The sequence below is a fragment of the Thamnophis elegans genome, chromosome 4, assembly GCF_009769535.1.
Source record: "Thamnophis elegans isolate rThaEle1 chromosome 4, rThaEle1.pri, whole genome shotgun sequence".
Lineage (NCBI taxonomy): Eukaryota > Metazoa > Chordata > Lepidosauria > Squamata > Colubridae > Thamnophis > Thamnophis elegans.
In genome coordinates this window covers 114,986,180-115,012,405 of record NC_045544.1, presented here as the reverse complement: position 1 = coordinate 115,012,405, position 26,226 = coordinate 114,986,180, and the positions used below count along the sequence as shown (strand labels likewise).

General features: G+C 39.5%; 1 protein-coding gene across 1 annotated transcript in view; it reads right to left on the bottom strand.

The window, feature by feature from the left end:
* Nucleotides 1-3,725: 3,725 nt before the first annotated feature.
* KIF3C (kinesin family member 3C) overlaps nucleotides 3,726-26,226 on the bottom strand; it is a 38,269-nt gene continuing 15,768 nt past the window's right edge. The window contains exons 2-8 of the mRNA XM_032214902.1: nucleotides 15,516-15,617; nucleotides 15,134-15,256; nucleotides 12,791-12,909; nucleotides 10,607-10,726; nucleotides 9,314-9,455; nucleotides 6,395-6,570; nucleotides 3,726-5,434 (exon numbers count right to left, since the gene is read on the bottom strand). Coding sequence (XP_032070793.1) covers nucleotides 5,341-5,434; nucleotides 6,395-6,570; nucleotides 9,314-9,455; nucleotides 10,607-10,726; nucleotides 12,791-12,909; nucleotides 15,134-15,256; nucleotides 15,516-15,617 — 876 coding nt within the window. The 3' untranslated portion in view covers nucleotides 3,726-5,340. The remainder of the gene's footprint in view (nucleotides 5,435-6,394; nucleotides 6,571-9,313; nucleotides 9,456-10,606; nucleotides 10,727-12,790; nucleotides 12,910-15,133; nucleotides 15,257-15,515; nucleotides 15,618-26,226) is intronic.

Below are 26,226 nucleotides of genomic sequence, written 5' to 3'. Positions count from 1 at the left end.
CATTGGTTTGGAACTTGTATTGAATATTAATATAGATAGTATATAGAATAGGTAAAATAATGAAATGAGTTCCTTATATACGATGGAGTGTGAAGGTAGGATTGTAACTGAAGGTATAACAAGCAAAAATGAGATCTTCACTCTCCTTTCAAAATAAATGTAATACTTAATTTCTTAAGTGTTGTAATGTTTTTCAAGTTAATTAACACATCTCAATGATGAAATTTGTGGTTAGTCACAACATATCATTTCAACATGTATAAGTTGTGCTCTAGTACATATTTTGCCGTAATTGCGTTTGCCTTGTTCTCCCAGTTTGGAGTCATTCTTTTGGAACACATTGTTATCCCTTTTTATTTTATTCAATAAACAACTTGTTATTCTCAGCAAACTCTCTCACTTTACTGATTCCCCTGAATCCTATATCCTTGGTTATATAAAATAGTGAGGGAACAACATTCCTTGTCGCATCATGAACTTTGCTCTAAGAACTAGGTGAACACAGTGCAAACCAAGTGGATTATTGTACTAAGAGGGAAAATACCAAGGACAACAATACTAAGCAAGGCATGCATATAGTTCTTTTTAATCTTCTACATAGTTTTTCACTAGGATTTCAGACTGTTACAGTGTGCATCCCTCTATAATCAATCTATCTTCTCTTCCCTTCTCTCAATATACAGGCAATTACAGGTAGTCCTTGACTTACAAGAGTTTGTTTAGTGACTGAAGTTACAACGGCACTGGAAAAAGTGACTTATGGCCATTTTCCAGACTTATGACTATTGCAGTATCCCCATGATCACATAATCAAAATTCATATGATTGGCAACTGACTCATGGGTGTATGTCCTGAGGTGATCACATTTTGCAATCTTTTGACAAGCTAAATAACTGGGGAAAACATTCACTTAAACATGTTACTAACTTAACAACTGCAGGGATTCACTTATCTATGGCAAGAAAGATCATAAAGTGGTACAAAACTCACTTAACAAATGTCTCACTTAGCAACATAAATGTTGGGCTCAATTGTGGTTGTAAATTGAGGACTACCTGTATATGAAATAAGTAAATTATGTCTTGAAAAAAGCAATTCACCATGCTTCTCTGTTACGATTGCACTTAATGCAGCCTAAAATATTTCTGCATCTAATTCAAACTATACATAATTACAAAATTGTTACAGACTGTAGACTTTTGGAATGCACATTATAAAATGCTTCCTCTCATATTACTGCTTGTTATTTTTCTCAGTTCACAACTTAAATCTATTTATCAATCTTAGTTTTAAATGCTAGAATCAGCTAAAATTGGGTTGGTGGTTTTTATTGTATTGTGTTAGGAGAACCAAGAAGTTGTCTTAGCATAATAGTGGAGTTAGCTCATCACATTAAGTTATAATATGGTTTATTTGTTTAGACACATAACGTTTAATGAATGCAGCAATTGTATTTTGTTAACTCATTTAGAGTTAACAAGTTAAGACGAACCAGCTTATGTTTTGTTAAAGAGAGATGACCTCTCTTTTTGTTCAATAGAGAATGCTTCAAATTAGAGTGCATTATTTCAGTAACACTATTTATTTCATCACTATATATTGTCCCCAATCATAATGTAGAAATCCATTGGAAGATCTTAGTCATAACAGGTCTAAGGTCATTTTATTTTCTCTCTCTACCTTGCTACAAGAAAGAGAGTGGCAAATAAATGAGAGATTGTTTTCAACAATGCTCATTCCTTTATTGTCATGGCTGGGATTTGGTTGTGGTACTGCTCAGCACTCTCCAGGCCTACACCAAATCAAAGCAACATTACAGTGTATTGAAAAGCTATCTATCCAAAACCAGAGGGAGTTGGGACACCAACCTCTTCTAGTACATCATGTGTAATATATTATGCATAATATGTCCTGTATAGTCATATGTATAGAGCAACAAGCATGGGCCACCGTACACCAATTTTTGACTGCCAAAGTAAATCACCACAGTAACAGGCACAATATTTTGGTCCCAGTAGAGGCCTCACCTTGCCAACCAACCAGTCCCTCCCTTTTTTTTTAAATTCCCCTTTGGATTCCCTCCCCCCCCCCCCATCTCCAATCTCCTAAATAGAAATCCCATGATTTTCCCTGGGTGGGACACCCATACATACCCACACAACATACGTACTCACCACATACATTCATATGTAAATACAGACTCTCTGACATACAAAGAACAAAGAACATCAGAAATCTACATCTGAGGTTGTTGCAGCAATGCAGCAGAGCTGTAGGAGTGTCCTAGCCCCACTGTAGAAGCTGAAGGGCTGCCACAGCTATCAGTAATTGGTTCTTGTCTTAAGTTACAATATTTCTTTGCAATAGTTCTTGTGTTTTGTGCTAGGAAGTTATCTGAGGTTAATGCCAGCACAGCAGCAGATTGAGAAATAGGAGAGATCTTCAGACACTTAATATACGGTCAGAGTACAGTACATTGTCAAAAGTGTCATCCTTCCCCATATTTGTGTGCAGACAAGCTCACTGCTTCAAACTGCTAGATGTGGTTAACTGTCTAGTAATGACCCCAGATTTCTAGAGTCAACATGTGATTATGCAGGAAAAACAACTGGCCTCAGCTTACCAGTATCCAATTTTAATCCTGGTTGGATGGGGGAAAAATTCTGGTCAGATGTCTTTTTCATTGTGAGAGCATCTCTTGACTTTCCTTTGCAATGATGAAGGGCATATCTCTTTTATTCTCCAGTTCATATATTTTTATAGTCCATGGCAAATAACTTCAAGATGACGAAAAGGCCAGTTATATTAAATTCAAGTGTTATTAATGAGCTTAAGCCCACAAATAAATTGACCAGACTTCGTCTCATTCTTCTTTCTGTATGTGAACATTGTGCTGTAAACTTAAAAGATGCATTTGGATGTGCTTGATCCTGATTCCAAGGTATTTAGAATTTAAGAGATTCCAGAAATCAAAGGCAAAAAGGCATTGAGTAAGCGGATTCAAGCTTTTTTTTACCTTTTGGTGAAGAAGGCATGTTTGGCTCCTTTAAAAGTTGGGGAGAAAAGAAACACATACTATATTCTTATGGTCTGAGAACCAGGTTAGCTTCTAACTAGATTCTTAACTGTCATCCAATTTTTGTTGCCTTTGATCTTTAACAATATTCCTGTACTAGCTCCCATGATTCATCAGCTACATGCAACATAAAAAAGAATGGCATAGTAGGAATACCAATAGCTACTAAAACAACCAGTGCAAAAGATGGAGCAGAGCTTTAGGGTCAACAAAGTAAAAGGCAAATTGACATACTACATGTGTGACAATTATGATAAAATTATATAACACTGAGATGTGTTAGTTCTCACATTGCCATCTGTAGAAGGTAGTTTCTATATCATGTTAATAGTAACTTGCCAGAAAATGTCCTCTTGCCATTGGTACTAAAGGTACCAAATTGACTGACATTAACCTATTGCTTGAACAGTGTAATTTTTACATTGGTAATACAAAAAGGGAGCTCAAATTAATGATTTTGTAATAGCAATTGCCCTCAATTCTGTACTTGCTTCATTTGCGATAATCGATAATAGAACAATGGTAAGAATTTGTGCTATTATGATTCTCTCAATAGTTGAAAGATAATAAATGATTTGAACATTCTAAACCCAGAGGAAGTAATTTCCTAAATAAACTACTGAATCTTAGAATAAAAATATTCCTGCAAGGACAAAGCAAGGTATGTACAAAGGAGAACAAAAAGTATGATTTGGGAAAATCACTTTTTCAGAAATCCCAAATGTTACATGCCTCAGTATATAATCTGTCATAGATTGACACTCTTGGATTTGCCCACCTCTGTGTTGTAGCTCTTTTGATGCCAGATGTTTCCTTATCCTTCCTTCAGGCATTTCAGTGCTCAAAACCCGGAGCACAGAAAGGTAAGTATCTTTTTGTAACACAAATTACTGCCAGAATTGGACAGAACATTCAGGATCATTCATCAATCTCAAAACTTCCTTCTCTTTCTGTTCCTATTAAAGCCAGTCAAATTAGGCTTTCTAAACTTCTTATGGTTTCTGCAGTTCGTGATGGCTTATGTGATTGGATTTGAGTAACTTTGGGTTTATCCAAAATGTCAATATCAGGAAGCATGGTAGCTAAGGTTACCAACAGCCATTCTTCTAAGTATAAGTCAAAGTGCAAAAGATAACTTGGGCAGAGAGAGATGCTGGATATAAAGACTATTCCCCCCCCCCATATTTATTCTTGGTCTGTTTAGATCCAGAAAATTCTTGTCACTACAAGGCTACCTCCTCAATTAAACCTGCAATTGCCACTGAAAGGACTTCGTGAATTGGAACATACTTCTGGATAAGATTATATTACTTCCTGTGCTCTGTTAAAATAACTGGGAATTTGGCTTCCCTTCCCCACTTTACATACAGTTTGTTTTCAAGTATAAAAATGTTGTTCCCAATTAAAGTACAAGTGACTCCTTGTCTCAGTAAGTTGATCAAGTGTTTTTTTTTAATTATTAGCTGCTTAAAGCTGTCTTGTCTTTTTTCTCAACCAGGTGCAGAGAATGTTTCCCAAAGTCACAAAGATGCTTTAATTAGCCCTCTCATAGTTCTGCTTGCATGATTGATGCCCAGGCTATTTCTCTGCAATATCTGTGCGTGGAGAGTAGATGAAGAAGATTTGAACAGAAGATGAAATGAGACCTGTGCCCTTATTGCAAAAGCAAAAGGAAATCCATAGATTTTGGTGAGATCAAGATCCTGCCCCTGAGACTCGCCTACTTTGCTCATCATCCTCACTGCATAGTATACACATCAAAGTTGACTATGATTTCCACAGTCCAGAAGAAACAGACAGAACTGCCATTGGAGCTAAATATAGATGGTTCTCATTGCCCTCTAATCATTTTTCTCTTCTGAGTCTAAAACATACATGGAATGAAGAAAAAGCAAGCATTGTCTTTTAGAAACATTGTGCACTGAGCAAATTTCCCCAACACTAACAGAAAGCCAGTAGGACTGCACCTTCCACCAACTGGAATTGCTGCTCAGCTTGAAACCTGCATCATCACGAAGACACATCATAAATAAATATGTTAAATAAATAGAGTGATTGGGTGACAGATCCAGAGAACGCTGGGGATATGGGCCCCGAGGAGCCATTATCTCATACAGACATACACACACACACAAAGTAGCTAAAGACAAAGATGAGTTAGTGCAGGGGACACCTCTCCCTGGACTATGTGTTCTCAGAGGCAATCAGTGGCAGAAAGAGCGCAGTCCTCATATCTGAAGGAAGGAGAAGGGCTCGAGGGATATTATTTGTGAGCCAGTGGTGTGGAAGGGTTCTGTGAGCTGGAGGACAGGGAGACTTGTGTTGCTGAAGACGGCAAGGTGCGAGGAGTCTGGCACCTAAAGTGGGATAAGAAAGGGAAAAAAAATAGGAGCAAAAATCCACATTTTCCTTTTCCCCCACCCCCCTTTCATTAAAAGCATTTTTTTCCTGACTAAGAAACAAAAAAAATTCACCTGAGAAAAAGAACAGCAGTTGATATATCCTTCCTGTACATCCTAATAACTCAATGAAATAGATTAGGCTAAAAAATGACTAGTTCAAAGTTTCATGGCTGAGTGGAGATTTCAAACTGATTTCTTCCCAGTCCTTATTCAGTACTCTAGGGCTTCTCTACACTGGTTCTGATAGACTACCAACCTATTTTTATGGTTGTTATAGACATAGATCAGGGGTGTCGAACTCAATTTCATTGAGGGCTGCATCAGGATTGTATTTGATCTTGGAGGGCCAGGGTGGGCATGGACAGGGTGGGCATGGACAGCTCAATGCCACTCATGTTGGGGGTGTCTGTGATGGCCCGAGTGCTCTGCCAGCGAAAATGGGCTCCTGAGCTCCATTTTCAGCTGTGATGGCCTCCTGCAATGCTCTACCAGAGAATTCAGAGCTCGGAAGGGCCACATGCAGCCCTCTCAAGCTCCATTTTCGCTAAAAGAGGCACTGAGGGCCAGTCCTTCACTGTTTCCAGGGTGGCCCTGTGGGCCAGATCTAAGCACCCCATGGGCCAGATCTGGCCCCTGGGCCTTACGTTTGACACCTCTGACCTAGATGTTATAGACATAGATGTAATATTACTCAGAGACAAGTCACACACTAATTTTGAACATTGTATTGGTGATTACTAGGCTTTTATTTGACCAACCTTCCTCAATCTTGGTCATACTCTCCATGGCTCATTCTTGCTTATTTGTCTTTATAATGCTACAAAAGGTAAAAATTTAGTTAATAACTAAGCCAAGCACTGGAGCCAAGGATACTGGCAAGAGCCCCCTACATCTGTTTTCCATTCACTAACTCACCAAGATCGGGACTTCCGTACTCGGGATGCTGCAGGTCGCTCCATGAGGCTATCTAGCCGCATCAACCTCTCCAAATGCAATGCTCGTGGGTCCTGCTCACTTTGGTCTTGTGTGATCTCAAACTCAAAAACAGCTGGTGGAGAGACATCTAGTTCCAGAAACATGATGTTCTCAGCCTTCGGTAGTGAAGTTGGAGAAGAAAGGAAGGCAGAAAGATGTTGATAATATCAAGAGGTCAGTTTATTACAGAGCTGAAGCTGAGTTCTGGTTCAACATATTGTTAGCCTTTCAAGTAGATAAGTATTGGAAACCAAAGATATGAATGTTAATACTACTTTTATTATAAGATTACAGTTACATAATTTTACAAGTCGAATGTGCCTCCCCCATCTCCCTTTATCTTCAAAAAAACTAGGGAGGTTCAAATCTGAGATGCTTTTTCAAATTGTATTTCTGCCACAGATTAAAATATTTTTAATCTGACCATTGTTTTGGGTGCAGCTCTTCCTCCTGTTCCTTAAGGTTACTCTTACAGCTATTACATGTATATGAGTGTGTAGTAGTTGAAATAACTACACAGTCCCTATGCAATGCTAAGTTAGGATAATCCTATAAGCAAATCCTGAATGGTTTGTTTCATGGTCTGAGTTCATGGCCTTACAAACTGGCAGCTTTTCATATGAACCTGCCCATATTTTTGCGTTTTGCTTAAAATCTTCAGCTTTCAAGGTTTCAGTAAAACCAATCCTCAATTTTTCCCCACTCCAACTCTTCTTTAATATTATAATCTTCAGACCTGCACAAAAGTAGTGGTTTAAAAGAAATCCTTTTTTATTCTTTTATTTCGATTTCTATTTTCACTAATGTAGGAAAGATTAACCAAAATGTTCATGAGACTGGAACAAATCTCCAGAGAAAAAAGTGAAGGATGCACAACACAGATGTGTAAAATTATACCTTGTGTGAAAAAATGGATAGAAACTTCTGTTTTCATAATGGCTGGCCAAATACGTGGGCAAAGGCTATAAGTAGGATATGAGAATAAATTGGATTCGGTCTACTCATGTTACTTAGCAATTAATACTGAGAAACATGCTATCTCCATTAATGTGGTTAATATATAGGAGTCGTGACTAGCAGCCATTTGTAGTCTGCTACTAATTTACCTAATCCTCTTCAAAAAAAAGCTTTCAAGTTAGCAGCCATTTCTATATTTGGGATAATAAATTCCATCTATGTGCTTATAAATATGTCCTTTTATCAGTCTTAAATATCCTAATCTTTTATTGGATGATCCTGATTTATAGTATTATGAGATATTAAGTCTTATGAGAAAATCTTTTTCTAACCAGTCAGCTATTTGGTCTTATCCTTCATATTCTAAATACAATTAGTCATCTTTTTTCTTGTTGTGACCTGACTACTGTTTATTTGATTATTTTTTTCAATCTTGTCTTTTAATTAGTTAACTGTCTTGTTAACAGCTTGTTGCAATGGTCTTATTTTTGGCCAAGGCTAGGATACAAATATTAGTTAAATGAGTTAGACTAAGACACACATTTATATAGATGTATATAGCTAAGGTGGCACAGTGGTTAAATGCAGCACTGCAGGCTACTTCAGCTGACTGCAGTTCTGCAGTTCGGCTGTTCAAATCTCACCGGCTCAGGGTTGACTCAGCCTTCCATCCTTCTGAGGTGGGTAAAATGAGAATCCTGTTGTTGGGGGCAATATGCTGACTCTGTAAACCGCTTAGAGAGGGCTGAAAGCCCTATGAAGCGGTATATAAGTCTAACTGCTATTGCTATTGCTATATAATATACTAAGTTTGTTTGCATTTGTCTTCATTAGGTTGCTTAAGACTTAGCATGTTATACAACCCTGGCCTTTTTTATTAGTTTATAGTTCAGTGTATTGTTAGAAAATGGGCTTGTTTAGTGTCAAGAATGCTATGCAAATATAGTCTTTACTGGAATATAGCTTGCCTTGTAGCCAAACAGTTTGGCCTTATTTATTGTACTTATTTATTTATACCCATCTTGCCATAGGGTAACTCTGGGCGGCTTATAGTCATAAAAATATGTCAGCACATGTACAATTAAATGTACATCAACATAAAAACCTAAGGACACATGGAGAAGGCAGGGAGGAGTGGAGGGGAAAGTGGGATCTGTTGTTACTTGATCAACCACTCCCATTGTGCTATTCCTCTATTGGGGCCCCAAGCCAACTGGAAGAACTACATCTTTAAGCCCTTACAAATGGATGGGAGGTTTGGGGCCAACCTCACACCAGGGAGCAAGATCTTCCAGAGCTCAGGAGCAACAGCAAAGAAGGCCCTCCTCCTGGACCTGGACCCTGCAAGCTGGAATAATGGGGCTGATGGGAACTGCAGCATGCCTCCTCTGGTAGCACAGGTGGGATGGGACAATCCAAGTGGGGTGAGATAGTCCTTCAAGTAGCCTGGACCCATGCTACGAAGGGTTTTAAAGGTGATCACCAACACCTTGAACTGCACCCAGAAGCAGACTGGTAATCAATGCAGCGCGTGGACCAGTGATATTCAGGGGTGAAATTTAGCAGGTTCTGATAGGTTCTGGAGAACCAGTAGCAGAAATTTTGAGTAGTTCGCAGAACCGGCAAATACCACCTCTGCCTGGTCCCAGAATGGGGTGGGAATGAAGATTTTGCTGCCACGCCCACCAAGCCATGCCCACAGAACCGGGAGTAAAAAACATTGAATTTCACCACTGGTGGTATTACCAGGGCCATTCAAGAGCCCCCCAAAACTGCCCAAACTGTCTCACTCTACACCAGCCATAGCTTCTGAATCTCCCCAAGGGTAGCCTCATGTAGAGGGATTTATTCTCCTCACCAATACCAACCCTCCACCTACTCCATTAAGAAACTGTTTCTCACCCGATACCGAGGATGGGACCCCATTGACATGGCTAGGCGAGCATATTGGCTTATTGGCCTTTTGTATCCCACTGCAGAAGTTGGGCGCTTTTTCATCTGAGTCCCAGTGGTGGAGTTGCTGTTGCTGCTGCTGCTGCTGCTACTATTGGCATAAAAGAAATAAAAAACACACAAGAAGTTTTTCCAGAGCAGCCATGATGAATATACAACATACAAATGGTTCCTAAGTCACAATATGCCTAAATAGGATTCCTTTCTACTTTTTCCTCTCTACAATCTGGCATTTAACTAATAGAGCTCATTTTCCCTTTTTTTTTTTTTTTGCTATTGAGTCTCATCTTTGCAACAATTTCACAATATAATGCCAGGGGGAAGGACAGGGGAGTGATGAGGGCAATGTTTAGGATCATACATTATAATGGCATACCACGGTTTGTTTATTTATTGGAAAGATTTAATATAGTTGTCCATCTTATGTACTATAACTCTGGACATCTCACAACAATAATAAAATAATTACAATTAAAAAGAATAAAACAATAATAAAATAACATAAAATAAAACAAACATAAACAGAAAATAACCAGTACTCCAAACACAGCATACACGCACATACATATCACAATTGCAGAGCTTCCTCAGGGTCCAGCCTTGTGTCACCCCAAGCTCTGTAGAAAAAGCCAGATCTTTCCAGCTTTTTGGAGAGCAGGAGAATTCAGGACCTCTAAAAATTGGGTAGCGCAAGGACTGAACTTAATTACTGAATTAATATTAAACACATTAAATACTGAACATGATTAATCCACAAATATTTAATCATCTTCCTTCCATTACAGTTTGACAGCAAGGTTTTTTGAGGAATTTGGTGAGCCCCATGTAGGAGATGACCTAGCTGAGTCCAAGGGAAGGGTCAAATGCGTCTTCAGTCATGTCCCATCATGCCCACAAGAGATCTAGGACCAGCCCACCTTGACTTCCTTCTACTCTTAGCTCTTGCTACTTTCCCTTGATGTCTAGTAGTTCAGATTCTTGTAGAGCTCAAGCTTACAATAAACCTTTATACCCATTTGAACTATCTGGATCTCCTCGTTTTCCAGGGCCTTGACACCCGATATGGCTATGGGACTTCAGAACGTATGGCTGATTCACCACCACTTTAAAAGGGGTGGATGGAATGGAAGGACCTGTGTTTGACACCCAGTTGGTTTTTCATCATCACTATCTACATGAAGCTCCTCCAGCCCAGCCTTCCCAGGGACACTGGACATCAAAGGTAAGAGATGGTAGACTCACTTCCCTGGAGTCAGCACCAAGGGCTGGAATTTCCACTGGTCCTCCTCACAGTCAAAGTAGAGGCGGTTCATGATCTTGTTTTTCTCTTCAGGGGGGATGAAATTTTCAATGATTAGGTACCTGTACCAAATAGAAATGGGCAGAATCAAGGCCAAGAAACAATCACAAAACACTTCTCTTTCTTGTTTTAACTGGCAGTTACATCAATAAAAGATTGGGAAGGCAAAATCAAAGTAGAAGAATGGTACCATAGTTTTTTCCCATTTATAGTATTGCGAACTATAATGAATTTGGGAACAAATCGATCAATCCAGCTGAAATGATTTGACCCTTTGATTATTTCTCAACTAGCTCTTAGAGAATAGAATATTCTTAGAATATTCTAAGGCTGCATCATCTCATCTCCACCTAAGGAAATGCTACCATGAACAGAGGTGCCATGAAGAATAGGAAAGGGAGAATCCTGGGGCAAAATCCACTGTAGAAGAAACTTTGCAGAGGATGGTGTATCTTATGTTATCTAGGAGGAAGGGAAGGCATAAGGTGGAGATAATGGAAATCATCATATCACCAAAGTGAGAGGCATTGGAGTCAATGAAGCTGAACTATTATGAGTTCAGGAGAACTGCATCTCCCTCTCCTCAGGGATGCGGTTATTTTTATATTCTGCACAGCACCAGCAACCTTGTTTGGTACCATGCCAATTTGTAGAGTGACACAGTAAGAGGCAGTGAGAAATGATGGGAATGAACAATAGAGATAATGAATGAAACAGAGGTTTCCGTAGATAGATTATAGGGGTTGGGGCTATGCTGCCAGGAAAAAAAGGTTACTCTCAAGATATTCTTGTGGCAAATGTTTTTTTGAGAAATCTTCACATAGTGGTTGGGTGGCTACGCTAGGTCAGTTAAAGAGAAACTTGCCCTATAACTTTACTCATCATTTGAAGTAGCCTGTTAAACTAGAGTTGGGGGCTTGTGGTGCAATTCAAGCTGCCAACAGAAGACTTCAACAGCAGGTTTTAGCAAGTGAAAAATGTCACTAAGCCTTGAGTACTAGATAAAATAACAACCAAGTGGGACTGGGTGGTTCACATTGTACACTTTCGCATTAATCTTTCCTTTGATATAGAATATCATAAAAACACAGGCAGTAACAGGTAGCTTTACTGTGCCAAAGAGCAAAAAGAATCATGAAAACATGAGCATTAATTGGTTTATTGAGATGGGAAAGGCAAGCTGGCAGAGAGGAGCAATAAAATAAAAAGACTCTATAGAAATTACCTTTTCCTTCAGAAACCAACCCACAGTTAAGAATGTTAATTGTAGAGTGGGTCTTGTGGTGAGAACATGTCCCTACAGGAATTCCATGAAGTCCCCCCTCCCACTTCTTTTTAGGGAAATGTCGTCTAACAGAGATGGATTTTTTAAAAAATCCCTGTGATTGTGGTATACCAAAATTAATTAGAATATATAGAGGGGGGAAATAAGCAGCATCATATGAGGTTAATTCTTTTATCCCTAATTTAAATATTTGTTCTCAGAACTGAAATTGATTTGTATATTGCTAATTTTATTTTGTTAATCAACTCAAAAAAAGAGAAAGAACAGGATAATTTGCCACTTTGGGGACCTTGCCATCAGAGGTATCTAAAAGATGGTCCAAGGGGCAGGGTGGGGAACTATGGCCCTTTTATGACTTGCGGACATCAACACTAGATGAGCTCCAAAGTCCCTTCCAACTCTGTTACTGTTACTCCTAGTTGAAGTCCACAAATCATAAAGAGTCCATAGTTCCCTACCTCTGTCCCAGGTCATTTAAGATGACACAGGAAAACCAATAGGATTTCACTTCTTTTTTAAAAAGCTGTTGGTGATTTTGGCCTGATTTCTCCACTTGAGAAACTTGTCACTTTGGCACATCTGGCTGGTTTCTCCTTTCATAAGTCCCTTTCTACCTAAACAGTAACAGAGTGGAAGGTACCCGGGAGGTCATCTAGTCGAACCCCCTGCTCATGCAGGAGACCTATACTAGGGATTCGAACCACCAAACTGCCAACCTTTCTGATCAACAAGCTCAGTCCTGGCAATGAGACAGATTTGTAAGATGGTCAATCATTCCATGGGATTCTCACAGACAGGCTGCCTCGGCCTTTACCTCAACGCATCCTACCAAGGTACCTACTTGAGTTTCAGTTCTCGTGTCTGCTCATTCTGTGCCTCCTCCAGGTCTTGCCGCACTCGGATGTATTCATCGTGTTGGTCCTGGATCTCTGCCTTCACAGCTTGAAGCTTGGCATAAAGCTGCCGGACCCAAAAAAATGCTGTTTATTTAGCAGAATAGCTTTTATACCACATCTCACCTTTCCAGCTGGCATGAACTACAGCTCATGGACCAGATTTCCTAGCCTGAAAAAATATCCTCTGCTTTGAAGTCTGCCAGGCAGCCAAGTCTTAATATCACTAAAATGTAAGTGCAGCCAAATTTTAGTCTTCTCTTTTTTTTGCTTTGAGAGATAGAGGTTTTAAAGGGTGAAATGATTTGGGTGTTCTAAATAACATAAATAGGTGAGATATTTTGGGCGATGCTTCAAGATTTAATAAGATTTCAAACAGCAAGCCTCAATCATTCCAGAAAAAAATATGGAAGATGTAAATAATTTGTTAGAAATAACTACATGCAAACACCACCCAGAGTCACTTGTTAGAATGGGCAGCTATAGAAATCAAAGAAAGAAAGAAAGAAAGAAAGAAAGAAAGAAAGAAAGAAAGAAAGAAAGAAAGAAAGAAAGAAAGAAAGAATGATTGCGTGCTTGTAGAAATCATGTATGTATGTATGTATGTATGTATGTATGTATGTATGTCCCAAATGGCTTAAAAATTGTCTACCCCTTAAATGGGCAATTCAAAATACAAATAATATTGTTTAGCTCCAATAACACATGCATGCACATACATTGTCTAGGTTCACACAGACATTGGGTTCTCCTTCACAGCCAAGCTAAAAGCTTTGTTACCTGCCTTGAGCTGACAGAAAACAATATTGGCATAACACCTTCCAGCCTCCCCCTGGGGATCCCTATTCTGCAATAGGTACAATGCTGGCAAATGCTCCTCTCCTTATTTAAGTGGTCCAGGACATATTAAAAGCAGGAGTTTGTGTGGTCCTCTGGCTTTGTTTTCCTCTCTCCCATCAAACAGCACTAATTGGTGACAAAACCAATTGCTATTCTGGAATAGCACTCAGCTTGTGTCCAAAAGAAGCCCAATAATCAATTGACTCCAGCTGACAGTCAGACTTTCTTCCAGCATAGTCATTTCGCTTTTTTGATTATACACTGACTCAGTGCCTGCTATCAACATTTGTAGAGGCCTACCGTTCAATTGACTTAGCGCATCACATGTTGTTTGTCTCAAAATGTCTTACTAAATGAGAATAGGCTCTGACTGGAAAAAAGTCCAAGCTCTATTTTGCTTCTATGTGGTGAGAATACCCAAAGTACCTTCAAATAGACTCCTATTATCTTCTTATTGGTTTAATAACAAAGAGAGGGGTTCTTTTTAGCAAAGGGTTCCTCTTAAAAGAACATTTTATTAAATATTCATGTTAAAGGATCAGATATATTTAGCCAGAGCATCTTGTTTAGCACAGTTTCACATTCGCAGCATGAGAGCTTAGAGAGCTGCTGCAAGCACACAAAATTATAGATGAGACCAGGGGTGTCAAACTCAAGGACTCCGAGCTGGATCCGCCCCACAGGATGCTTAAATCTGGCCCCCGGGGCCACCCTGTAAAAAACAAAGGATTAGCCCGCGGTGGTTCTGCCAGCAAAATGGAGCTCAGGCGGCCACATGTGGCCCTTCCAAGCTCCGTTTTTACTGACAGAGAACTTGGGCTACCACAGGAGACCCCGACACGAGTGACATCAAGCTGGCCATGCCCATTCTGGCAACGCCCCCCTCAAGATCAAACACAACCGTGATGCAGCCCTCAATGAAATCGAGTTTGACACCCCTGGATTAGACTAAAATCAGTTTGGATATTTTATAGTTTAACATGTTGCAGAAATCCAGTCATTTACTTTGCATATTGTGTGACTCACGCTACCACATTAAAACATGTTATGAAAACAGAACAACTCTGTATTGTTATTTTGGATTTGGGGTTAAGCATATTGTAGGAACCCAGTAACAAGAGGCAAGGTAGTTACCACAGACCATACTCTCTGGGACGGCTGGATACTAAAATTCAACAATATCTTGAAAATCACACCTATATAGTAGAGATTACTTTAAGCAAATGGTCTGACCTAGGATAAAAAATGTCCTTTTTTCTTAAAGTCATATATGCTGTAATCTATTGCAGGAGACAAATTTTTCCTGATTTGGTTCATGAGAAAAAATAATCTTAAAACTTGTATTAGCCTGTCTCTAAAGAGAACTATCAATCTATTCTAATGGACAGTCTATAGGATTTCCCTGACACTATTGAATCTTCCTATGTCCTAGATTTCTGCAGGATTCTTACCTTTTTGAGCTTCTTGGTTTTGATTTCTACTTCCTGCTGCAAAGAAGTGAATGTCTCCCGGAGCTCCATGGTTTCCTCATCTCGCAAAAGCACTTCCTGTTGCATTTCCCGCTCATGCCGCTTCTGTGTTATAGAATCAGGCCAAAATCCCTGTGTCAGAATACAGTCTTGCTACCTCCCACCAGAGTGTTAGAAGATACAGCAATCCCTGGCTCCATAAACAAGCATTCCAGTCCAGCCTCCATGATCTGCTTGGAAGGTTGCTTGTATTTTGAAAGAGGCCAAGGGTCATATCCATTTCACATTGGTTTGAGAAAGAGTGGGACACCCGGAAGAAAAGTTGAGGGGTCTGCGGCTCATCCAAATCCCAGCTGGTCCTTACCTGCTCTGCAATTTCCTGTCTTTTCAGCTCAAGCATCTTTTGCTGCTCATTTGTATGGTCCATGATGTTCCTTCCACCAATCAGCAATTTGCTTTCCATTGCCTGAAGACAAGAAGGGAAAATTATCTTTAGATTATGGCAAATGATTCCATGCTTTAACCAGTACAGTGCTTACATGCACAGTTGATCAGCCTAACATTTCTGAACAATTGTTCTATTTGAGAATGTTTATTCCCCCTCTCAAGTGATTTAATTCATTTGAAAGGATTAAATATGTAATCAATGCTATAACCAATATTTAATAGACACACTATAAAGGTCAAACTGTTACCGCAAATATTGCCAGTTTAATTCTTGGCTCACAAAATCTTAGATTATATTCTAGCCTCCTTCAACCTCCTGGTTAGCACAGTAATAAGTGCATTTGTATGTCCTGCTTCAATTCTTCCTGCCAAATCTTGAGGTAGTAATTGGAGAAATGAAGCTGTATGCAGAACCTGGAACAAATCAATTACTGTACTTAAATAATTCAGAAACCCATATTTTTCTGGTGGCACACAAATAGCCAATTAACAAAGGCTGGGTTCTCATGATTTGCTTAACCAAATCGTTTAATAATCTAACAGCTGCATTTGCACAACTGACTTTATTTTTGTTTAAAATGTAGTTTAGCAGAACGTGAATAAGCAGCATTGTTAGTTTGCGGTTCAGTGTATTTATAAAATCAGAACATTGAATGAATTCATAAAGAGGTTGGGCATTTTTCCCCAAACGAGGCTTTAACTGTGTGGTTCAATGTTTGTGCAAACCCAGAAGTTGGATCAATTCAATAACCAGATGAAGCAGCTAACTTGGCATTTGGTAGCAGATGTTTCAAGCACCTGAGCCAAAAAAGCGTAGAAGAAAAAGCTCCTGGTTCAACTTGGCTATACAAAATTGGCAAACGGCAGGTCCAAATCCATAACAGAAAAACAATTAAAAAGAGAAAGAGAAAGCAATTAAAAAGCCAACTGATAGGTTGCTTTTGACACCATCCATCTCTGGGCCTCAGGTGAAGTTTTCTATAGCTGTATGATCCCTCTCTTCAAAGGGAGTTTTGAAGGAGAAAAATAGCATGAAGGGAGAGGATTAGCCCTCCATTTTGCCTTCCTGCCTGATTTTGAGGCAGTTATTAAAATGTGAAATGAGGGAAGTTAAATGCTACATATTTCCTCTTTCCCAATGTGACTATCACTGCATAGGAATCTAAATGCCTGGGATAAGAGGACTGAAAATTTCCCCATTTTTAAATTATGTGGATACATTCAATTTCTCTCAAAACTGCCGACGTTGGATAAATAACCCTGAAATAGTCTCATAAAGCCAATCATCACTATAGTTAAACTGTATTTAGAATAAAGGCTTCTCAACCCCCAGTTAAAATACAAGTTCAAGATTACTTATCTTCCTCTCTATAAGAAATGGAAGTAGTCATATGTAAAAATCTGTTGTGATGGGAAATTCAAAAATGACTTGAATTTTGCCTTATGATGGAAAGGAAATAACAAAAACAAAACAATAGCAGCACTTAATCCTTGATATAATGACCCCTGACTAAAAGGCTTATAAAAAGAAATTTAGAAAAGATAAACCGGTCTTATGTTTCCTATCTAAATAAGTAGCATTAATAACATCACAAGCTATTTAAGGTGATTCTGAATTTGCATCTCTCTGAAATACTGGAGTTTCCTGTCAATCGGGATAGAATGGAGGGGATTTTTCTGAGATAATTTTCAACTGGCATTCATTAAGAATTTGTGGATTTCCTGTCTCCAAGAGTGAGAAAGTAAGAATTTCACAGCCTACTTTTTAAATATCAATTTCAATTAATCCTGTTCTGCTCACCTAATTCTAGTGCTTTGAAAAAGAGCTAAGATGGAGCATTCTTCCACTTATCCTGTGGGAATGCTCAAACTGCCTATGATAGCCCAATACTTAAGGTGTTTTAAGCAAGCTCTCCACTCCTTTTTTTGTTCCCAGGCTGTGGTGCTGACACATCCCAGATGGTGCTGGGTTATAGCCAGGACTATTTCCTTCCACACAGCTGCTGGCCAACACATGGCAGCTGCATTCACTTGCAAGCCCTCCTTCCTGTGTGCCTCGCACTGAGCAGTTCCTTCCCACAAAAATCCTGGAATCTTTTACTTGAAAGGAAGGCAAGCAACCATTTGGCTGGGGATTTGACTTTTGCAGGCTGAAAAGTTCACATCTCCCGGGTTCTTCTATCATAAAAACTGGCCCTATTCTGCACCAAGGAATTGCAGTTACCAAAGCTTTTGCTATTCTACAAATCATGCAAGGTATACATTGATATAGAAATAGGCAGTCTCCACTTAACAATGGCAATTGGGACCAGGATTTCCACATGCTAAGTCATGTGACTGCCACACTTAGCAATGGAAATGTCAGTACTTCTCGTTATCATTGTTAAATGAATCTCCGTGGGTGGTTAAGTGAGGATATCAATGGGTCATCATTTGCGGCCCCCTACCAGCTTCCCCATTGACTGCTTGTAGAAAGCCAGCAAAGAAGAGTGCAAATGTTGATCACATGACCATGGGAGTCTGTGACATTATAATTGCATGCTGGCTGATGAACACCCAAATTGTGTTTACATGACTGTGGGGACACTGTGATGGCTGCAACTTTAAGGGCTGGTTGTGAGCGTCCTTCAGTGCTGTTGTAACTTTGAATGGTCACAGAACAAATGGTCGTTTAACTCAGGATATACCCATAAACTTTATACTCTGGCCAACACTGGATTTTAGGCTGAAGTGATGAGGAGAGCTTGTCAATTTTGGTTAATTTTGTAGGCAGTGCTATACCATTAGGGCAGATGAGAGATAAATGGAGAACCATCTGATGGAAACTATAAAGACAACAGGACTTGCTTGTTTTTACAGTTTCCCCATTTACGAGGAGAGAAACATTACTGACTCACAAATTAAGCTTCAGGTTCCTAGTCAGGCATATTCATAGAGAGGGATTTCCCGGACAGAAATAGCAATAGCAATATAGCAATAGCAGTAGACTTATATACCGCTTCATAGGGCTTTCAGCCCTCTCTAAGCGGTTTACAGAGAGTCAGCATATTGCCACCAACAATCTGGGTCCTCATTTTACCCACCTCGGAAGGATGGAAGGCTGAGTCAACCCTGAGCCGGTGAGATTTGAACCGCTGAACTGCTGATCTAGCAGTAGCCTGCAGTGCTGCATTTAACCACTGCGCCACCTTGGCTCTAAATAAAACAATGTGGGACACATGACTCTTGTGTTTGTATTGTATGCAGAATAGGATTCATCAGAGTTTCTGCTTCAGTTCTTGCTAAACCCAACTGCGAAGGTAGACAAATACTCGACTTACAACCACAATTGAGTCCAACATTTATGTTGCTGAACAAGACAATTAAGTGAATTTTGCCTCATTTTACAACACTTTTGCCACAGTTGTTAAGTGAATCACTGCGGTTGTTACGTTACTAACACAGTTAAGTGAATGTGGTTTCCGAACACACTTGGCTTCTCAGAAGGCCGCAAAAGGTTATCACAAGGACCCAGGATACTGCAACCATCATAAACACGGTATTTTTCGGAGTATAAGATGCTCCTTTTTCCCTCAAAAAAGAGGGTGAAAATCTGGGTGTGTCTTATACACCGAATATAGCATTTTTGGCCTCCCGAAACTCCACCCCCTTTGCAAAAATGGCCATGCATAGCCTTTAGGAGGCTTCCAGAGTATTCCTTGGAGCTGGGGAGGGCAGAAATGAGCGAAAAACAGAACGTTTTTTGCTTATTTTTGCCCCTCCCCAGCCCCCAGGAGCACTCTACAAGCCTCTTAAAGGCTATGCATGCCCTTTTTTTGACAAAAACCAGGCCGTTTTTTGGGAGGTCTACAGAGAACAAAAAAAAATTCTTTAAATTTGCCTCTTCAAAATCTTGGTGCGTCTTATACCTGGAAAAATACGGTACATGCCAATTGCTAAGCGTCTGAATTTTGATCACATGACCATGGAGATGGTGCAATGGTTGTGTGAAGAATGGTCATGCCACTTTTTTCAGTGTCTTTGTAACTTTGGTCACCAAATAAATGATTGTAAATCGGGGACTGTAGTAGTCTCTTGGAACACTGTACAGCAGTGTTCAACCTATGAGCAAAACTGGGACTAGAATTTTGATTGTTAAGTGATGTGGTTGTTAAGCGAGTTGTCATGTGACCAGACCTGATTTTATGACCATTTCATGGAGGTTGTTAAGTAAATCATGTGGCTGTTAATTGAATCACACGGTCATTAAGTGAATCCAGCTTCCCCAATTGACTTTGCTTGTCAGAAGTAGGCTGGAAAAGTCACAAATTGTGATTGTAAGATTGCAAGATGCTGCAGCTGTCATAAACGCAAGACAGCTGCCAAGAGCCCAAATTATAATCTCATGACCAGGGTGTGCATGCATACATGTGCAATAGTTGTAACTTCAAGGATGGGGTATAACTCACTTTTTCCTAGGTCTAGACAACTTTGAACCGTGATAAGAAAAGTTCCATGATTTCAGAGCAGTTAAAACTCCTCAAGCAGTCTACATAGGGTGCCATGGAACAGGCCCAAGACCTATCTGGTTCATGGGCAAACCCCACTAGGAAATTCTTCAGACGTGCCCTTTAATTTCTCTGGGGCTTGTATATAAGAAGCAAATTAGATTGCCTGCCTCCTCTCAAGCTATCAATTAGATTTTCCTTTTAAAGTACCAAACATTTTGATTATCCTAAACCAGGGGTTGGCAAACTTAAACACTCAAAGAGCCATTTGAACTCGTTTCCCACAGAAAAGAAAACACCAGGAGCCACAAAGATCCTAACCGGAAGCCCCCTGTTCAATTCTGGAGCTGACTGGAAGTTCAGTTCCCTCACCATAGAGTCTCCTCCTAGCGCGGTGTAATTTTTCCTCTACCTCTACCACGCCTACCCTAGCCATATCCACCCAGCCCTCTGAGGTCAAACACAATCCTGATGTCATTTTTACGCATTAATACTGGTCTTGTGCTCTGAAATTGTGGAAAATAAGTTCACTCTCTCTTTTGTGTGCAACAACCCTTCTACTATGATATCTTTTGTGGGTTAAACATTTCCAGATCATAGATGGTATTCAGCCAGTTCTCTCCGGTTTGGTCCAATCTGGTAGCAGCTGCTGCAGGAGGCTCCGCCCACCCCCACCCCCCAACATTATGCGTGAGCAGTGCGCATGCACAGATATGATGCTGGGCTATGAGCGTGCACTCACATTTGTGAACCGGTAGGGAAGGTAAGTGAATCCCACTGCTGGTCCAGATCGTTTAACCATCCCTCTTAAGACTTTGTTTCCACGCTCCTTCATACCCCTCATCTGAACATTCTCTAATTTTTGAACTATAGTGTCTAAAACTGTACTCCAAATGGGTTTGAGCAGGGGATAATGTAATAGAGCAATCAATTCCTTTGATGAAGTCTCTGCTCTCTGTGCTCCCACTAATGCATCCTAAGGTAGCATTTGCCTTTTTGGCAGCCACATCAGACAGTTGGCTGATATTTAACTTATGACTGACAAGGACTCCCAGATCCTTTCCATGTGTAACTAGTGTCAAGCCAAATATCCTCCAGCCTATATGTGTGCTTTACATTTTTCTATCCTGATGCAGAATGTTATGTTTCTCCATCTTAAATTCCATCCTCTTCATTTCAGTCTACTACCTATCTAGAACCATGCCTGTATTTGTCGTCTCTTTGATTTTATTGTAATGCCATTCAGCATTCTTTTGGAATGATGTAGAAATACATAATAATAATAATATTAAAATCTTCTTTCATGTTCCTCACTGAATTTACACACACATTTCTAGGAAGCTAATTGAAACAAACTTGCCTGTGGAAAAACAACTAAGGAAGCCAGTTTCCATCTACAGGGCATATCATTTATTTATTAGGATAATAAGCTTATACATCAATTTAGAAGAGAAACTCATCTTTCCAAGAGGTACTTTATAACATTATCATTCAAGAGTCACTGAGGACCTATTATTTACTGTTGATATGACATTCAGAGGTGTAAAATATGTCTATTGACCCCTTACTTGCCACTCAGGTGGACATAATTCTAGGGTGCCCTGAGAGAAATCTGTGTTTCATGCAGTACTTGAACATATTTGGCACTAACCAGACTCTTTGCACCTGATTTTTTAACATTAAAAATGGACACCAGCAGTTTTATTAGAAAATAAAAGTAGTACGCTCCTATCCAGTGCTTTGTTTAGATATGTGTCCTTTTTGAATACACAAGCAATGGAGACAAAGTGGCTTCTCCAACTTGAAGCCATTCATCCTATATGGATGTCCTTGGAGTAAACTGGTAGTCCCAAACTATCATAACTACATTGGGGCTGAGATCAGGAATTGATGTTTTTATGTGTAACAGCCCAGAGGTGGTATTCAGCCAGTTCTGACCAGTTCTGGCAAACCGGTAGCGGAAATTTTGAGTCGTTCGGAGAACCGGCAAATAACATCTCTGGCTGGCTCCACCCCCATCTATTTGCTGCCTCCCGAGTCCCAGCTGATTGGCTGGGTCTTCTGTTGCCCTGCATAGGAGAACGGAGCTGGAAAACAGGTTAGTGGGGTGGGGAGGGAATGGGGATTTTACAGTATCTTTGCCCTGGAGTAGGGTGGAAATGGAGATTTTACAGTATCGTTGCCCTGGAGTGAGGTGGAAATGGGGATTTTGCAGTATCCTTCCCCTGCCACGCCCACCAAGCCATGCCCAAGCTATACCACATCCACAGAACCGGAATTAAAACAATATCCCACCACTCTAACAGCCCCTCTTCTATGGAAAGAGCTGCAACAATTACAAGTGGAAGTGGTTGCCAAATGCCCACATTATAAGGATGTAACTGTGGAAGCATCATGATGGTGAGAACTTTGAGAACCAGTTGTAGGTACCCCTCATTTAGTGCCATTGCAATTTCAAATGATTGCTGAATGAATGAGTGGTTGTTAACCAAGGATTACCTAGGCATATATTACTATTATCATTTTTTAGTGTTCTCTTGCATGCATTTTTCACATTCACTGTATCTTTCACTTCATCATTCCATTCAGCATCCTTTTTCATACTTTCCTTCAGCATTAACTCACACATTCTATAACATCAAATTTTTCATTCCTCTCTAAATAGCTTCAACATCACATTTTCTTATGTCCATTTTCTATTTGTTCTGTCGCAAGATTACTTTACCTTCTAATTTTTTTCATGCCGTACTTGTGTTTTCTGTACTTACAATTGTTCTATTGAACTATATTTTTTTTTATTTCCATCAAAGTCCATTATATTTTGAGCCATGGTGGCACAGTGGTTAGAGTGCAGTACTGCAGGGTACTTCTGCTGATTGCCAGAGCTGACTGCAATTTGGCAGTTCAAATGTCACCAGGCTCAAGGTTGACTCAGCCTTCCATCCTTCTGTGGTGGGTAAAATGAGGACCCAAATTGTTGGGGGCAATATGCTGACTGTGTAAATGACTAAGAGAGGGCTGTAAAGCACTGTGAGGCAGTATATAAGTCTAAGTGCTATTGATATTGATATTTTAGCTAGAATGCATCTCAAAATGGATTGAAGAGCAGGTGCCGGACTTATAAATGGACTATCTGTCTCTAGCTTCCATGTTTCCCTGGTTGTGTTGTGTTGTCTATCACAAGCCATGAATGGGGCCAGCTCTAGGAAGAGGCTGACTAGACAGCGACCTAAGAACACCTTAACCTGGGGGACTAAAACTGAATGGCTTCCAAAAAACCCAATAAAACAAGGAAAAGCAATAATGATGCACTCTATAAGCCAACATGCCTACTTGAGGGTTAAATATAATTAAGAAACAAATGGGTGTACTCTTTCAAATGCTTATAATGATTATCATCTGTCAGAGTCCATTTCTCTTGAACTAAGTACAGCAGAATAACAAAAATATGTTTGGTTTATATCTGTGACTAAGGGATTAAAAAATAAGAGGGGAAGGTTGCAAATATCTGTTAAGTGGCTACACCCAAACCAGTATTCCCTTCTTGTCTCTTTTATATAATACAGAGATCAGTAATGAACAACAATAACAATAAAAAAGCCTTCCAACTCAGGCTTCTTAAAGCTGAACAACTCAAAGATTCCAGAATTGCAGTGATGTGTGAACAAAAGTGATTGTGTTCATTGGAGATGTGAATATAATGCCTCTCCACCTAAATACACACATTATTAATGTCATCATGTGTTAGTTCAGCAACAGTCATTCAAATGTCCGCAAGCCAGAGAGCTTCATCTTTGCAGCAGAAAGATAGGTTTCATTGTTAGGTGGCAATTTAACATTCAAACTCACTGGATAGTTAAAATTTCTATCCTATTGGATAGTTTCAATGTCTACCTGTTATGATACCCACAAGTCTACCCATTTAGTCTGCCTCTTTATGCATCATGTCCAAAACTAATATGATGGGGAAGTGAGGATTGTAGGGTTGTCAAGCAAGGGTGTATGACCATGAACAACACACTAATCCTGTTTGTTCAAGTCATGAACTCCCAATTCAAAGAGAAGACCATTTGTTGAAAGTTCAGCTCATCAAAGTAAGTGACAACTCACTTCCTTATGGTATGAGTTCAGGGGCCCTAAGAGCTGCTTACTCCCTGGAATATAGACCCTTTGTATACCTCTAGACCTTTTGTATAGCTCTAGCCCAGGAGGGCATTGCCCCACATATCTATCTATCTATCTATCTATCTATCTATCTATCTATCTATCTATCTATCTAATCATCTATCTATCTATCTATCTATCTTTCTACACACAAACACACTGTGTGTGTGTGTGTGTGTGTGTGTGTGTATATATATATATATATGTATGTATGTATGTATGTATGTATGTGTATATATATATGTATATGTATGTTGTATTTGTGCTGATAAATAAATAAAGGGAGACTAGTATAGATCTATTTCAAGCTATTTAGCTCTCATCAGCTAGCCATACCCTTACTGGGATTCGAACTTGTGCTGTATTACATCTTAGGCAGATGTGTTAACCACTAAGCCACAAGGTTCTCCTCCTTATCAGCTGCTCCTTATCATCAACATGTGTGTGTGTGTGTGTGTGAAATACCACTCATGCATCATCACGAAATCTCCAGAACCGTAAAGCCTACAAACTTGAAATTTGGTATGTATATTCTTCTTGGCTTCTGGGTGCTCGCTAAGAAAGGATTTTTCAAAATGACCATCAGATAATTAGTATTTCTTATAGTATTATTAACACGCTTTAATGCTAAGGAGTTAGACATTCTACTCCCCCTCCCCTCCTGAAAAGAACTCTGTTCCAACTGCCACTTGGGTGTGGATGTGGCCAGCGCGTGACTCATCTGGCCTGCGGGCTAGGAGTTTAGACTTTCTACTCCCACTCCCCACCTGAAAAAACCCCTGATGCTAAGCAGGTAGACTGAGGAAGAGAAGAGGATAAGATAGGAGAAGTTCTGTAGGGCAAGCCTAAGGGAAAGAAGGGGATAGGAGAGGATCAATGGGGCATGTCTGAGGGGGAGAAAGGGAGAGGAGAGGCTGATCGTAACTACTCATTTATTTTCAAGCTGTTAAATGTCGATTTATCAAGCCCAATCACATAGTTTTATAGCGGAACACGGGTATTCAGTTAGTTAATTATATATTACATTATATGGGTCACTACAAATCACTAATAGCCATCGATAGACATGACTATAAATATACACCCTCTCCCGCATCTATCCTTGTATATTGTTATTTCTGAGAATATTTAAACTCCCCCTTCTTCCCAATAGCTTTGTATGTTCTCAATGGGCTGCTTAAAAAGCTTTGCTGTCTGTATCTTTTCATATGCTACCCTCTAATTTTACTACACAAAGCTCTTGGGAGATCCCATCAGTTGCAGCTACTAGAATAAAGGATGAAACTGGAAATTGATATGCTCACCTTACCATAAATACATCTCAATCAATTCTACCCAAACTCTTATGCACATCACTTTAATCAAAATGCCCTACATGTGCAATATAAATTCAAAGAGTATTCAACTGTCTATTTACCATAAGATAGGAATATAACCTAGTATTTATCCATAAAGATTTAACTATACCTATACATATAGTTCTGTAATACCTTTCACTTTCTTATTAAAATATAAGAACAGAAGAAGAACTTGCTAGATCAGCCCATAGATGAATTAGCCCACAAGTGACTTAGACTAAGTACAAATACTGTCAAAACTAAAAAGTCATTATAATACCAAGAAGCAAGAATTATTTACATGATATGAATATTAGAAAACCGAAAACAAGCAGAGAAGGGAAGCCAAAGTCAAGGACAACAAAGATCTCAGGAAGAAGTTAATAATTTCAGAGAGTTCTTAAAAGAGACATGAAGCAGGTTTATGGTGACATTTCCAAAGACACGGAAGACTTCACAAAGTGTGCAAACTATTGTGCAACATTATTAATTTCACATGCCACAAAATAATGCTCAGAATCCCCCATTGGAGATTAGAGCCCTACACAGAAGAGAAGATGCTAGATGCTCAAGTTAGTTGTAGAAAAGGCCGAGGAACAAGAGAAATTATTATAGATGCATGCTGAATAATTGAGAAAGC